Source organism: Theropithecus gelada, chromosome 8 (assembly GCF_003255815.1).
Source record: "Theropithecus gelada isolate Dixy chromosome 8, Tgel_1.0, whole genome shotgun sequence".
NCBI lineage: Eukaryota > Metazoa > Chordata > Mammalia > Primates > Cercopithecidae > Theropithecus > Theropithecus gelada.
The window spans coordinates 8,022,049-8,037,796 of record NC_037676.1 but is presented as its reverse complement, the minus strand read 5'-3'; the positions used below and the strand labels follow the sequence as shown (position 1 = coordinate 8,037,796).

Here is a 15,748-nt window from a genome sequence, read left to right as displayed (position 1 = left end):
TACCTATAATAGTTTTCTGACAGTTTTTTTTTTTAAGTCAAGTCAATATGAAGATGTCTACCTTATTTTTTCTTCCTACTGGCAAGCATCTATAGTGAACTTAAAAGAAGTTAAAAAAATTCATTTGATAGCCAATGAAACGTGATTGTGATTACAATTTCTATCCTAAGATTTCAAATGTAGTAATATAATTGCAAACTATGTACACAAACTTACAGAGAAATAACATAGCATTGTCCTCTTTTACTACCCTGGAGGAAATATATATTTTACACAAAGTATTCAAGATAAGAAATAGGAAAACACGCTCAGAGGTTTAATTCTTAAAAAATGTATATAGTTTATGAGAAGAAACACATGAACTGTAGAAAATGATTCAAAAGAGAGTATTGTTTTGTATCTTTTTTTTTTTTTTTTTTTTTGATATGGAGTCTTGCTCTGTTGCCCAGGCTGGAATGCAGTGGCGCAAGCTTGGCCCACTTCAAGCTCTGTTTCCTGGGTTCAAGCGATTCCCCTGCCTCAGCCTCCCAGTACCTGGGATGACAGGTGCCTACCACCCAGCCCAGCTAATTTTTGTTTGTATTTTTTAGTAGAGACGGGGTTCCACCATGTTGGCCAGACTGGTTTTAGAACTCCTGACCTCAAGTGATCCACCCACCTTGGCCTCCCAAAGTGCTGGGATTACTGGCTTGAGCCACCAAGCTTGGCCAAAAGACAGTATTTTTGCGTCTGAGTATAGTAGGAGCATTTCCAACACTTAGTCATACTATGCAAAAATACTGGGGTATTTAAGAAAGCTTGTGATATAGTGGATGAGACTTGAGTTGAAAAAGACATAAGAGAAAGCGCTATGATACATAAAGGAGGAACACAGACTTCATCTCTAGAACCACCAAATGGTACCACACTGAGAATACTCACTCTGTATCTGAATCTCAGGCTGCTTTGCAACGAATGTGGCATCTAGACACAGGATGCAGCCGGAACTTTTAAATTCAAACAGTAAAGTATAAGGACGGAGGGCCTTTGCTGGGCTGTTTGCTTCAACAGCAGATCCTATCAGAGGGTGGTGTGCATTAGCCATAGGGGTTGGAGGTGGAGCCTTACCTTGTCCGGGTCGGCAGTGGTGATGACCCACACACAGTGTGCGTTATCTTCATACTGAACTGGGTAATTAGGGGAGGTGATGACACCGCTGGGCCCACGCAGATTGGATCCACATGTTCTAGCTGGAAACGCAGAGAAACAAGGTTATCTTCTAGAACATTTTGTCAGTTTGGTAAAGACATAACATTTATGGGAAATTTCAAGTTAGCTATTATCTAATCACAGTAAAAACATGGTGCATGGACTCCAATTGGGGCATGGACTCCAATCAGGGAGTGGACTGCTGGGCCGGCAGTATTTTTGTTTGGTATCTGCAGTGTTATGCTGGGGCACTTTATGTTTTCCAAAGGCCTTTCCTCTCACCAAAGGATCTAACAGATGATAGCACCATGGGTAATGTCAATACCAAAGTAGCCCATTTCAAATCCCACTGTGACTCAGAGAGAGTCTTCATGTACGTCTTGTTGTTCAGAGAGTCTCCATACACACCCAATTGTGGGCGACTGCAGTAAGACAGAAGGAAAGGCACCGTCGAGTGGAATTCAACCAGAGTTACCATCTCAGCTACCTCTTACACTGTGTGACCGCCAATAAATGGTATCTTTTCAACTTTAAAAAAGGATTTTGGAGCAGATGATCTCCAAAGTTACTTTTGACCTTTAGATTCTATTCTACAACAAACTATAACAATTTATTTACAGCACAATGCAAATAAGAACTTAAAACATTATTGAAAGTTTAAAAAAAGAAAATATGAATGGTGACTTTAAAAATAAAAAAAAAATCTTAAAGTTGAAATGAAAGACTGAGCGAAGCATAGAAATTGCATAATTCAATATATACAACTTAGTCTGGAATATAAAAATAATTTAATTGGCCTCCACTTTATGAAAGGAGTTTTTTTTTTTCAAATCAATAGACATAGTTTAGAAATATAATGTCAGCATAGACTCTGGTTTTAACGTTAATAATTTAAACTGGGTTTCAGAAAGGAGCAGAAGAAACTAATTTCACAAGAAGAAATTAATGTAAGAGAGCTTCTGCTTCATTTTCCTAAGACATCCTATGACACAAACTGAAAAAAATGTTTCATAGGAAGGGATTAATCCTCATCATAGCCCATCCTTTATTTTTTCATTCCTTGGGTTTAACCCTGTCTTCAAGTCAGTTATTCTTCTAGGAGCCTCCGCTACAAAACCCAGCAGAATAGGACTTGTGACTTAACAAGGGCTACTTTGTGGGGGAAAAAGAATCAACCATTGAACACAGGTTTTCCAAAGGGCCTCCAGAACCAGACATTTCTCTCTTTCATGCATGTCAATGTAATAACAATGGTAACAATAATAAGACAAATCATGCCTATTCCTCATAATACTTCTTTAATCTTTAATCTACTGTGACTATTCATCTGAGATCTCTCTCTCCTAAAAGGTTACGCACTCCCTGACCTTAGAACAGTCCTCTTTCTGCAATTACCTGTCCCTCCTCAGCACTGCATACAATGCTGTAGTCCCAGACATGTGAAAATGGGACGAGATGATTTGAGATAACTGTTCCATTGCTTTCTACTTACTATGGAAATAATTGGCTAAAAATTGACCTAGTCTACATTGATAAGTGTGTTAAAATTAACTTTTGTCGGGTGTGGTGGCTCACGCTTGTAATCCCAGCCCTTTGGGAGGCCGAGGCCAGCAGATCATGAGGTCAGGAGATCGAGACCATCCTGGCTAACACAGTGAAACCCTGTCTCTATTGAAACAAAAAATTAATAAATAAAAATAAAAAAATTAACTTTTAAAATACTGGCATTTACTGTCCAAATGAAAAACAAACATGGGTAAAACATAACTGGGTTTTCAAAACTCAGTAGGTGTGTCGTTGGACACTGGACAGAGGACTGAATGAAAACATGGACCCCTCCTGTATGCTAATATCTCACTCTCTAATGAGTCTGTTTTTAATGAGCTGTTCTCAGACAGGATCATAAACTTTAGATGTGAAATCTTAAAGCCCTCTAATATTAGCATTATCCAGCTAGAAAACCTTTGAAAAAAGTGATGATCAATAAAATCTGAGTTGTAATACCTTTATGTTGCATTTTCCTACTTTGTAACACTTAAATTCATAGCTATTCTAAACATCATGTAGCATTCATCAATACTTGTTGATTTAATTGTGAATCAATGTAACCACATTGGCATGGTCAGTCTGCATTTCAAGTTCTTAAAAAGTACATCTGAAAAACATTTGCAGGGGGAAAGTCATTTGTTACAATCCTACTGACAAGGTAGGCTCAGCCCCGCATTCACCCAGATGTTCCCTGCTGGAAGGATCCCTAAAGCTGGTCCTGCCCATGGCTTTGAGTCCTAGGTGCCTGCTGTGAAGCTGGCCCCTCACTTGGCTTATGAAATTGGCTACCAGCATCTCATGAAATGCATCTCATGCATTATGTTTGATCTGTGAAGTAACTTTTAGTAAAATATGCATAGGAAACCAGTCCACCCACCACATTTTCAGGCCTCTGAAGTACGGAGTTTCACATAAAGCGAGTCATGGGCCCAGTTCCTTCACAGACATTCTTTACCAAAAGCTTGCAAATGAACCCATAATGTTTCTTTTTAAATTTAGAAATCTCTCTCCATCTTTGCAACATATTTTAATAACAAATTATTTATTTTTTGCATTTTTTTGTATGAAGCCATCAAAATGGTCATCCGAAATGAATATTGGGAATATTCAGGCCAGAGATTTGTGTCTGGTTTGTTCATTTGTCTAACTTCACCAATTAGAACAATTTTTAGCATCTGATAGTTTCCTCAATAAATGTTAGCGTAGCTTCTGAATAGGTGTAACAGCCTTAAGTCACACAACCTAACTATAATTATGTAATTCTAACCCTCCTTCTTAGCACATTGTTGAAAGCTTGTGCTCTTTTCTCAGTGTTTGCCTTTCTAAATCTACTCCAACCTAATCATCTGCTTCTTTACCATCTGATGATGCGCCCCTTATCTGGCTCATTATGATTTATTTAGTTATTGCTTCCTTGCATCTAGGGTTTTCTATTAGTCAGAATCACTCTCAGTTTTTCAACTGGAACGACTGCAAGGTCAACCATGCATTTGTAGAGTCCTTATTAAACAACCACTCTGTGGCTTGAGCTATTGTGATTTCCACCAGCTGATGTCCACACGGTGGTGAACAGAGTGTCTGTTGTCCTCTAGCTGTTCTGCAGCTCACCTTATTACCTGGGCCAGGAAAGATTACATCAATTTCTCTGAATTTCATCGTGGAGAGAGAAGAGGCAGCACACAGTCCTCCATCGAGCACACCCACATCTTCCCCTCCATCAGCTTCCCTGATGGAAGGATCCCTAAAGCTGGCCCTGCCCATCGTTTTGTGTCCTAGGTGCCTACTGTGAAGCACCAGAAGGGTATGATTTCTCATGTCTATCATACGTTAAACTTGTAAAAATTTGGTATTTGGAAAAAAGAAAAAGAAGAGCTAGAGAAGAAAATGGGACAGGCTGAGAAATAAGAGATGACACAGGGCTGAGCTTCATACTGAGTAGCTCCAATGAAGGAGTGTCAGGGAGCTTTGGGGATGATCTGTTAGGGATGTCTGCTGTCCTCCCTTAGAAACCCTCTAGTTAGACGGGCAAGGGTACAGCAGCCTACAAGGCAGGAAGAAAAATGGGTGTCGAGAAAATCTCAGCAATGCACCCAGGTCCTTGCAAAGGAAGCAGATGGCTACCATCATCTTATCTAAAAACCGTATCTATGTTGCTTTGTCGCCTATTGGGGGGATCTATTTGAATACGAATTTATCCAAAGTTCTGGGAATTCACGAAACGATGCCACAAGATCTGACTCAGAAACCTAGACATCTGAAGGCTTATCACTTGCCTCTCTCTTCACTCACGGACTCACTCGCTGGGTTTTCACTTCATGCAAAGAACTGATCAGGCAGCTCCTCACGCAGGAGACAGCCCAGGGAAGCTGTTCTGACTGGGACTGGACAATTTCACAGCATCCTTGGAGGCAGGGAAACTCCTTTCCTTCCCTTAGCTTCTGCACTAAACAGGCATTCAATTAGTCAATGAAGTAGGTGATTAAGCAGCATAATTAAGTAACTACAACATACCAGTGCCAAGCCAGTTTTTAAAACAAGATCTCTCTCCATAAGCTGCCGTAGTGGAAATGTGTAGACGCACCTTTATACAAACTATAGAAGAACGCCTCTTTCTAGTCTTGCAAAGGCCTTGCCTCTTGGAAATATAACATCTAATAGAGAGTAAAATTCACTGACGTGCTTGATAAATGTACTTGGATAATAACTGTGACCTAATGTACACCTGATGTTACTTGCTTGACAGTTTTCCAAACCTGTAAACTCAAACTTCACTTACATCTTTTCTGTCTCCTCAGTAAAAGTGGAATTCACAGAATGATAAATTAGAATTATAATATGTCAGGAGGGAAAGTGGAAAGGGAGAAGAAAACTAACCAATTTTGGATGCCAATGCGTGCCATTTTGACATTTATCCACTTAATCCATGAATATTTATTAAGTATAAAATAGGCTTGTTTCATGCCATTTATCCTACTTAATATAAAGTAATAACTTATCTGTTTATTTAAATGCAGTTCCAGGAAATCTTATAGTTGTATAGTAACTACTCAATCAAATTACTTGAAAGAAGAAAGATTCTAATTGATTAAATTTAAATTAGTGGGATTTCAGGGGTCACGTTAGAAGCTTTTTTTTTAAAAGCAAATTCATAATTATATTGGATAGTCTATTTCTCATATGTTTTTAGGAGAAAACATTTTTATCCAGCACAAATTTTACGTCCACATTTTCACCGTAATGAAGTTAATACGTCACAGAGGCTAAAAGCTTCCTTTCCTTCACCACACCCGGTTCCAGGCCTGGCTTAGGTAGTTGGTAGCTGTCTCATCTTAACTTATGTAATTTTAAGCCACTCAGTTTATTTAATTAGAATAATCATAACTCTACTTATGATTGCTCTGAGGATTGAATAAAAGAAGACAATAAAGCATTTACTACATGGCTTGACATGTCGCAGCCTGGCTGGGCACCGTGGCTCACGCCTGTAATCCCAGCACTTTGGGAGGCTGAGGCAGGTGGATCACCTGAGGTCGGGAGTTTGAGACCAGCCTGGCCAACATAGTGAAACCTCATCTCTACTAAACATACAAAAATTAGCTGAGCATGGTGGCAGGTGACTGTAATCCCAGCTACTCGGGAGGCTGAGGCAGAAGAATCGCTTGAGCCTGGGAGGCAGATGTTGCAGTGAGTCAATACAGCACTACTATACTACAGCCTGGGTGACACAGGGAGACTCTGTCTCAAAAAGAAAAAAATAATAATAAGAAAAAAAAGTGTACATGTAGTGCTCATTATGAGTTGAACATTGAGGGCATGGTGGAGAGAGAACAAAACTAAATTTCTTGCCTTCAGCAGGAAATTAACAAACACACACACATACAATGTCAGAAGGAGAAAATAGCTTTGAAGAAAGGCAGATAAAAGATTTGTAAAGTGAAGGAAAAGGCCTGCTCTGTAAGAAGTGGTTATGGAAGGACGTGGGCTCAGATGGCATTTGATGAAAGGCACAAATGGACAGTCACACGGATACCTGGAGGGAGGGGCATACTCCAGAGAGGGGAAACCATGCGCAAGAATCCTAAGAGAGAGACATCCCTGGCCTGCTCTAGGAATGTAATTAGCTAATGTGGCCTGCTCTAGGAATGTAAAAAGCTAACTGAAGGTTAGCTTTCAGGTTATTTTATGTCAATAGAGTATGAGAGTAGTATAAGATACAAAACTATATTATTGCCAATAACTTAGTAAAAATAATAATAATAAAAATATATTTTCTCCCAGGTGATCTTCAGGTAAAAAGTATAAAGCTTCAGGAGTCAGGAAACAACAACAGAAATTTCTCAAAATTCATGGGAATTAAAAAGTTAACCTTGTGTTTGTCTCTCTAAATCTCTGAGATAGTGGCTACCTGATCAAATACACAAAATATTATCCTGACACGGACACTGGATCTGTAACCTGGTAGAATGAAGAGTCATCTTTTGAGGTAAATGATCTTCTTATTACTCTTTAAAAGGTCATTTCTACATGGACAGAAAACACGGATGGAAAAGAAAAACTTTAAAAGTTTTTGGTAAATGATGAGTTCATAAATTAAGAATAATTTTTAGCTAACCTAATCTGAAATTCCAAGGCAATAATAACTTTTTCTCTGGCTCTGGCTGGCTCCAATTAGCTTCCATGAAACCACAGTTACAACTGCCAATAATACTTTATTTTTCTTAGCGGGCTTTTCATCTCAGGGAGCAACTCAAAACATTAACTCTACAGATCAAAGAGCATTAGCATTGAAGGAAGTTCTCTACATAAATTGCCCCTAAAGACTGATGGAATGAAGTACCAGCCTGATCATTTCACTTAAAAAAAATACAACGAGATACCCTTCTCTCCATTTTGTTTGCTTATTTTAAAAATCTACTGCCAGTTAAAGATACTCACACAGTTTTACACAGCTCATAATGTTTTACCCTGCAAAAAAATCATAATGGTTGTTTTCATATTCCTAAATGAAGTAAGCGTAATTTCAAACAAAATCACTTGTATAATTACTGAGCTATGACAACCGTTCATCTGTTTGGTAACAGGAAGAAAAGGTAATGTTGCCCCGGTTCTCAGAGCTAATTAGCTAATGTAAGCATTGGCTAACCACACCAGCCGCCAGATGGAAGGATCACTTCTGACTCACTGCAATGTATCAAATGCTTCCATCAGATATTCCTGCTCCCGAGGAGGCATGATCATTCCTTCAGAGTTACAGACCCTTCATGAAAATAGGAACCTTGAGAGCCAGTCCTTCCTGGACGCACCTCGCTGGAATAGATTTATGCTCAGAATGGGCATGATGTTCGGATCAGGGGCATTTTATTGTATTTGATAGATGGTTCAGTGGCGAATACATGGCAGAAACGATCATTATTAGGCCACCTTTAGAGGATGAATTAGAAAAATTCAAAATTATGATGCTGTCTGTTTTTTTTTTTTTTGAGATGAAGTTTTGCTCTTGTCACCCAGGCTGGGGTACAGTGGCACGATCTCTGCTTACTGTAACCTCCACCTTCCAGGTTCAAGTGATTCTCCTGCCTCAGCCTCCCCAGTAGCTGGGATTACAGGCATGCACCAGCATGTCCAGCTAATTTTTGTATTTTTAGTAAAGACGGAGTTTCACTATGTTGGTCAGGTTGGTCTTGAACCCCTGACCTCAGGTGATCTGCCCACCTTGGCCTCCCAAAGTGCTGGGATTACAGGTGTGAGCCACTGTGCTGGGCCAATGCTGTCTTTTTAGATACTATTTTTTTGTGGTAATGGCAGAGTGACAAATGAACTTGGAAAATGGTCCCTGATGTACAGAACCTATCGATAGCAAAGAACGATTCCCCGTAGTCTGTTTTAGGTAGCATTTGTCCGTTTTCCTGGACACTTCAGATATCTAACGTTATCTTTTTATAGAAATAGTTATATAAGCTCCACTTTTATAAATGCTTTCCAACTCTTCTCTAATGGATGAATCCATTATTGGAAGCAAACTGAGACGCTACTTAAAAGAGGGAATGGTGACATACTCAGGGTTCCTAAAAGTTGTCAACCTGAGGAGCTTACGGATTTTAATTGAAGGGTGTTCTACAGAAGGATGCCAGCCAAGAAGTGCGGCACAACTCACTGGGCTCATTTCTCCTCTTCACAACTACAAGGGTGTTGATGGCTCTTCATAGTGAGGAAGAAAATCACGACTGTAAATGTCTAAACTTGTGCTGTCATATGTGGCATCTGCTAACCACACGTGGCTACTGGGCACCTGAAATGCAGCTGGTCAGAGACGAGCTATGCTCTAAGTATAAAATGCACACTGGATTTCCAAAACACAGTATGGAAAAAAGAAAATATGTAAAACATCTCATTATCATATTTGTATTAACTATATGTTAACGTGATACTATTTGGGAGTCTTTGGGTTAAATAAAATGTTATTACAATTCAATTCACCTGTTTCTCTGTACCTTTTTAGTCTAGCTACTAAATATTTCAAAGTCACATACATAGTTTGGGAAATAAACACATACCTTTCCCAGTTATTCAATCCAGCACTAACTTAGGTGTTCCTGTGAAGGGATTTTGGAGGCATAAATAATGTACCTTATCAATTGACTCTAAGTTAAGGAGATTATTTTGTGTGGCCTTTACATAATCATTTGGGAAGTCTTCAAAGAGGGCTTAGAATTTCCCTTACAGAGAGACCCCTGCCTGGGGACAGCAGCTTTGACCTCTTCCCGGGGAGCCTGGCCAGATCCCTATCTTTCCTTCCCAGCAGCTGGTCTTTCAGAATTCAGATATAATGCCAGCCCTACCAACCATCTGAGCCAGTTCCCTGATCTAAGCCCATACATTTGTCTCCATCCTAGTGGATTTGCTTCTCTGCTGGAATTTTTACTCACAGAGTCAAGTGCTTGGGCATGAGGTGTTGCTGAAGCAAACGTGGGCACAGCTTTGGAACTGGGTAGTGGGTCAGAGCTGCCAGGTTTTGGGGAGAGTCATAGAGGAGGTCTCAGGTGCCTCGGATAGACGGCTAGTAGAAATCTATCTTGTAACGATACTCTTGGTGGGACTGGGAAAGAGAGACATTCCTGGAAACTGAAAGAGGTGGCAGAAGCTTAGCAGAAGTGGTTCTGTGATTAGGTGGGAAGCAGGGTGTTCAGTGACAAACACAGATGAACTGCTAAGGAGATTTCCAGGCCATGTGTCCAAGAGGCCGCTTGATTTCTTCTTGTTGCTGATGCTAAAACACGATAGGAAAGACATAAATTGAGGGGAGGACTGTCAAACACAAAGGAATCAGGGCTGGATGATTTTGAAACTTCTCAGCCTCTGCAGATGGCAAAAGAGGCTGAAATTTGGAAGCGAGAGCTGCGGCAGCATTTGAGACAGGAAGGCAGAGTGTGTGGCTGCACAGCCGTGCTCTGAAACCTCAGAATGACCGTAAGGTCAGAACACAAGTATTACCTCCTAGAAAGGATACTTTTTAAGAAATTGAGGGTTTCTTATCCATCTTATCAATGGATGCAACTAGATAGCTAAGGAGCATTGTCCCTTTGATGTCTCAGCAGGAGTCCAAGATGGAGAAAAGATTATCTCAAAAAAATGTGAGAGCGTGGCCTTTGTCTGAGTCAACACTAGTAAAACCCATCCACTATAAAAACACTTTCTTAGGAATTATTTCCAGCACTGTAAGTTATTATTTCAGAAAAATAAATTAAGTTTATTACTTCAAATACATTTTCAGTTCTTACTAAATTTATTACAAGTAATAAACTTAAAAAGAACTAAAGAACTATTCAGTGATGATCAAGGTGTATCTAACTTAAGTAAAACAAGGGAATCGTCAGTGAGAAGAGGAGATGGATAAAGTCAGGCACTCTTTGCCTGTGGAGTTGAAAGGAAGAGGCAGAGTCTTGGCGATTACTAGCAACTTTTCCAGAAACCAAACCAAACACACCAAGCAAGAGAGGCCCTGTGGAGAAAGCGTTCTCTTCCAAAGTATGATCAAGTGGGACACTTGAATCGATGAGAACAGAAAACCACAAAGAATCCTCTTCTAACTCTCCCTAAGCGTGAGTAGCTGAGGGGTTGAGAAGGATGGGAGAAACGCCTCCACCTTCAGCCTGGATGGAGCAGCTGTTTCCTAAGACGTCGGCGCCTCTGAGCGTGTGATACGTTTGGGACAGGATGCCGAGAAAGCGCTTCGAGTTTAAGACGAGAGTCAGGGCCAAGAAAGGCAATGCCATGGGTTAACTTATAACATCAAATAATATAAAGGCACATATTTAAGTTACTCTAAAATATTGATTTAAAAGCAACATGTAAAAGAATGCACATTTACTATCTGTCAAAAGTGCACTTTAAAAATAATGAAGTCTATTTCTGGGATATAAGAGCAAGAAAACTATCGAAGGAATTTTTTTTTCCCCCCTAAAGGAAAAATAATCCATGTGACTCGTCCCTCGTGTGTAGTTGGGAGGCTTGTACATCAGCAGCTCTAGTGGCAACATGAATTTGAGTACGGTTCTTTGAAGTGCTTAAGAGTCTTACGTTAGAATTGAAAAATGTACAATCAAAGTAGTCTAGTGACAAAAAGAAGGGGACAGCCATGTGCCTTTCCTTGACCAGACACTGCTGACTCTGTGAAGGGTCTCCATTTAAGAGGTGACAGCTCGCTGTCAGCTGGGCCATACACCCACCCTGCCCGGTCCCCAGTGGTTATAGGGACCAGGCACAATATAGTAAATGGTGCCAAAGAGTATTCCTAGCTTAGATGACAATAGTGACATGTTTGGCAACTAGTTAATTTCACAGGCACTATGCTTCCTGTACCTTTTTTTTTTTTTATATATAACTAAAATGCTTAAAAGTTTAAAATGTTTAAGTCCATTCACATGAAAAGACTATATGGAAAGATAAGGTATTCTTACATGGGAAGCTTTCCTTTTTAGTCAAACTAGTGCTTTTCCTCCCAAAACTACCAGTTTACATAAATCATTTTACAGCCAAAATGCAAAAACAAAACCTCCAAACCTAGCATTTCTTTAATTTTATTATTATTATTTTTCATTTTAAAACAACCAAAATAATTTTCTGCTGGTTTCAATATGATTTCTGTAATTCTGGTAAGAATTGGTATATACTTCATAGCAGTAACAAATAAACAATTTAACATTTGCTGACTACATATGTTTTATTTGAAAATGATGATGATAATAATGATGAATATTTTACTCTGCTAACTATGTTAGAGATTAAAGATCATTCACTAATAAAATGGTGATTTGGAATCGGGTTAATAATTCCTTTCATTACTACATGTAATTAATACCTAAAAAATTCAACCTCACTGCAATGGGAAAGTGAACTTTTTAGATTTGCGGGGTGCACAGAAACCTTTCTGGCAGGTCCAGCTGTGGAACATAGATTCACACACATGCACACTGTGTGTGTGTATAGATAGATGCCAAGTTACAGTGAGTATGCGTGGCTTTGCTCACATCTGTCCTCAAATGTAAAACACAAAAATATTCTTGGAAATGTTAGCTTCTTAACAAATTCCAAGGAAAGATTTCTGTTATTACCCACATCACTATGAAAACGTACATTACTACCAAGTGGTACTCTGACTGTAGACAATGCTTCATGCTTAAATTGTATATTCAGAAAAAAAAATGCCAACCCTAAAGAAAGAGATAATCTGGGCTTTACCACACCACAGGTGCCTTACCTCGGCAGATGGGCCGGTGGTCACTCCAAGCGGCGAGCGTCTCTGTAACTCTCTGACAGGTGATGCTTTTAGATCCCTGGAGCACGTAATTGTCCTCACAAGAAAATTGTACATTTGCACCAACCCTAAGCAGTTAAAAAATAAAACAAAAATCCCAAATTATTCACAGAAGACTTCTTTGGGGGAAAAAAAAAATCAGCAAAATGGCTGCTCTGACGTTGTGCAGTTAAAACAGCATAAGACATTAAGCAATCCATTTGGTATGATTTATAGAGGCAACCCTGTGATTTAGCAAAGGTTATAAAATCAAAAGACTTGGGTTCAGATTCCTGTTCTTCCACCTTCACAGCTAAACAAACATATGAACCTTAACTTGTCACGACTAAGATAGAAAATAAATAGCAAAAATGACCTTACTGAATGTTGTGGCTTTAATAAGAAAACAAATGTGAAGAAATTTTGTACCCTGAAAACAAGAGGAAGTTGGATGTCATTCATCATGAATAAAGATTTTACAAAAACAAGAAGTAAAAAAGTCTAGGTTAAGAAAATATCTCAGTAAAGAACGTATTTTACTATCACAAATGTTAATTATATTTAAAAGAAAGCTAGTGATATTATATTTCAGAAATTCTTACAGGAAAAGAATGATTTGTTTTACTTTTCTTTCTTTTTGTTGTTGTGTTTTTGTTCGTTTTGTTTTTAGACGGAGTCTCGCACTGTCACCCAAGCTGGAGTGCAGTGGCATGATCTCAGCTCACTGCAACAACCGCCTCCCAGGTTCAAGCGATTCTCCTGCCTCAGCCTCCCAAGTAGCTGGGACTATAGATGTGCACAACCACGCCAGGCTAATTGTTGTATTTTTAGTAGAGATGGGGTTTCACCATGTTGGCCAGGCTGGTCTTGAATTCCTGACCTCAAGTGATTCACCCGCCTCAGCCTCCCAATGTGCTAGGATTACAGGTGTGAGCCACTGAGCCCAACCGTGTTTTAGAAGAAAGCAATCCATCCAGCCTGGAGTTAGAGAAAAAATCGTCCTGGCTCCAGAGCTGCATCTGCAAACACGGAGCTTTACGGTTGCAAACATTAACAAAACCCTGTCACAGAACACCAACTGGACAGCTGCATTCAAAAGTGTGAGAGGCAGAGATCAGGTTTGAACACCACCCAATTACTTCTTCTGAGCCTGGCTTCTGGCATTGAATGAAATGTAGTCTTATTTAACTACCTGACAAGCCCATTGTTACAAGAGGAAATTCTACTCATGTTTTTAGTTTGAGAAACCCCGGGCTGTTGTTGAGGAAACAGAAGTGAAATAAGGAGTCTTTGCAGGAAAAGAAGCACAGTTGTCAGTGTGGATGGATGAAGTTAATAATAGAGACAACATAGGGGAAACATAAATAGATGCTTTTCTTTCTTGCTGAGTGAAAAAAAAAATCCATATCTATAATATCAGAATAAATATCATTCCAGTAACATTGCACCAGCATCCCCCCCATGGCATCTATGAAACACTCTCTGGGGATTGCCATAGATGTCTACAACAGCCGTCAAATCAGAGTCCAACCAATCGGGAAAATTCTAGGTTAAACAAAATTAAACACCTTTCTTCTTTTCTAAAGGGGTGTCTTATCTTAATAAAACTTAATATGCAAAAGCTTATTTTAGAAAATAATGAAGAGAATTCAAAGGATGTAGACTTTTCCTGATTTATCTGTCTAGGAAGCTCTTTTTTCCTCCAGGAATCCAGGACAACTAGAGTTCTGTGGAACTAATTTTGAGAAACCCAGCATTGTAAGAACATAATAGGTACTAATTTTAAATGTGAAAAATATAAAAAACAAAACCCAGTCATTATTCCCATTTTAATTGCTAGCCATAACACTTATTTAAGACATCTGTAATTGTAGACATATTCCGCCACCATAGTTTTTGCTCATTGATCTGTGTTTAAACCTCATCGAAGAATTTTTTTAAAGACAATTGCTATATCTTTGTGTTTTCTATTCCAGGTATCAATCTCCAGTTCTTTCTATTTACCTAAATTTTAATATCCATAGTTTTCACCATTCTTTCGATATATTTTCATTGAACATCTACCATGTGTACTCTAAGTACCAAAGCAGCAGAAGTGAATAGCACAAAACCACAATATCATGGAGATAACCTGATAGTTAAGAAAGAAAAAAGTAACCAAACCAAACATAAAGAAAACAAAAAAGTGTCACAATGTGCCATGAAGAAAATAAATAAAATGACATGAGAGTCCTCGGGTAGGAAGAGTTGGAATTGGAGTGTTGCCACTTTTTCAATGATCCCCTTAACCTAAGCCCCTGATATTTAATGTAACATTCCAGGGGAGTTCAAACAGAAAGGGAGGGGTGGGGGGCATTGCTTCAACCTAGCAAGCACTGTATTTCAGTGACTGCAGTACATAGCACATCACTGCTTAGTCGTGGAGGGCTCTGTGCTCCTATAAAATCTCTCTCTTTTCATGCATTTTTTTTCCTACATCCAACCAATATTCCTTTAGGTATAAGTAGCAAATTGTATTCTGTTTTGAGAAAAAAGCAATCAATAAGCCTAAATCCCCAAAGCACAAGCAACACAGGCAAAAATAGACAAATGAGATGACATCAAACTAAAACCCTTATGCACAGGAAAAGAAACAAGCAATAGAGTGAAGAGACACCCTACATAATGGGAGAAAATACTGGAGAACAAAATATCTGGTAATGAGTTCATATCCACAAATACAAAGAACTCAAACAAGGAAATCACAAGAAAACAAATCATCCATGTAAAATACGGGCAAAGGACCTGAATAGACATTTCTTTAAAAAAGACGTAAAAATGGCCAACAGGTATATGGAAAGGTGTTCCGTGTCATTAATCATCAGGGAAATGCAAATTAAAACCACAGTGAGATATCAACTCACACCTTTTAAGATGGCTATTACAGAAAAGACAAAAGATAATAAGTGTTGGTGAGGATGTGGAGAAAAGGAAACCCTTGTGCATTGTTGTTAGAAATGTAAAATATGTAAATTAGCATACTCATTACAGAAAATACTATAGGGGGTCCTCAAAAAATTAAAAATAGAACTCCTACATGATCTAGAATTTCACTTCTGATCGTATATCTGAAGGAAATGAAATCAATACGTTGAAGAGATATCTGCACTCCCGTAGTCACTGCAGCATTACTCGCAATAGCCAAGCCATGGAATCAATGCAAGAGTCCAACACTGGACC

At 39.0% G+C, this 15,748-nt stretch overlaps 1 protein-coding gene across 1 annotated transcript in view; it reads right to left on the bottom strand.

The window, feature by feature from the left end:
- Positions 1–15,748, bottom strand: part of CSMD1 (CUB and Sushi multiple domains 1) — a 2,061,182-nt gene that overhangs the window by 622,997 nt on the left and 1,422,437 nt on the right. The window contains exons 9-10 of the mRNA XM_025393463.1: positions 12,494–12,618; positions 1,108–1,229 (exon numbers count right to left, since the gene is read on the bottom strand). Of these exons, the coding sequence (XP_025249248.1) occupies positions 1,108–1,229; positions 12,494–12,618 (247 nt within the window). The remainder of the gene's footprint in view (positions 1–1,107; positions 1,230–12,493; positions 12,619–15,748) is intronic.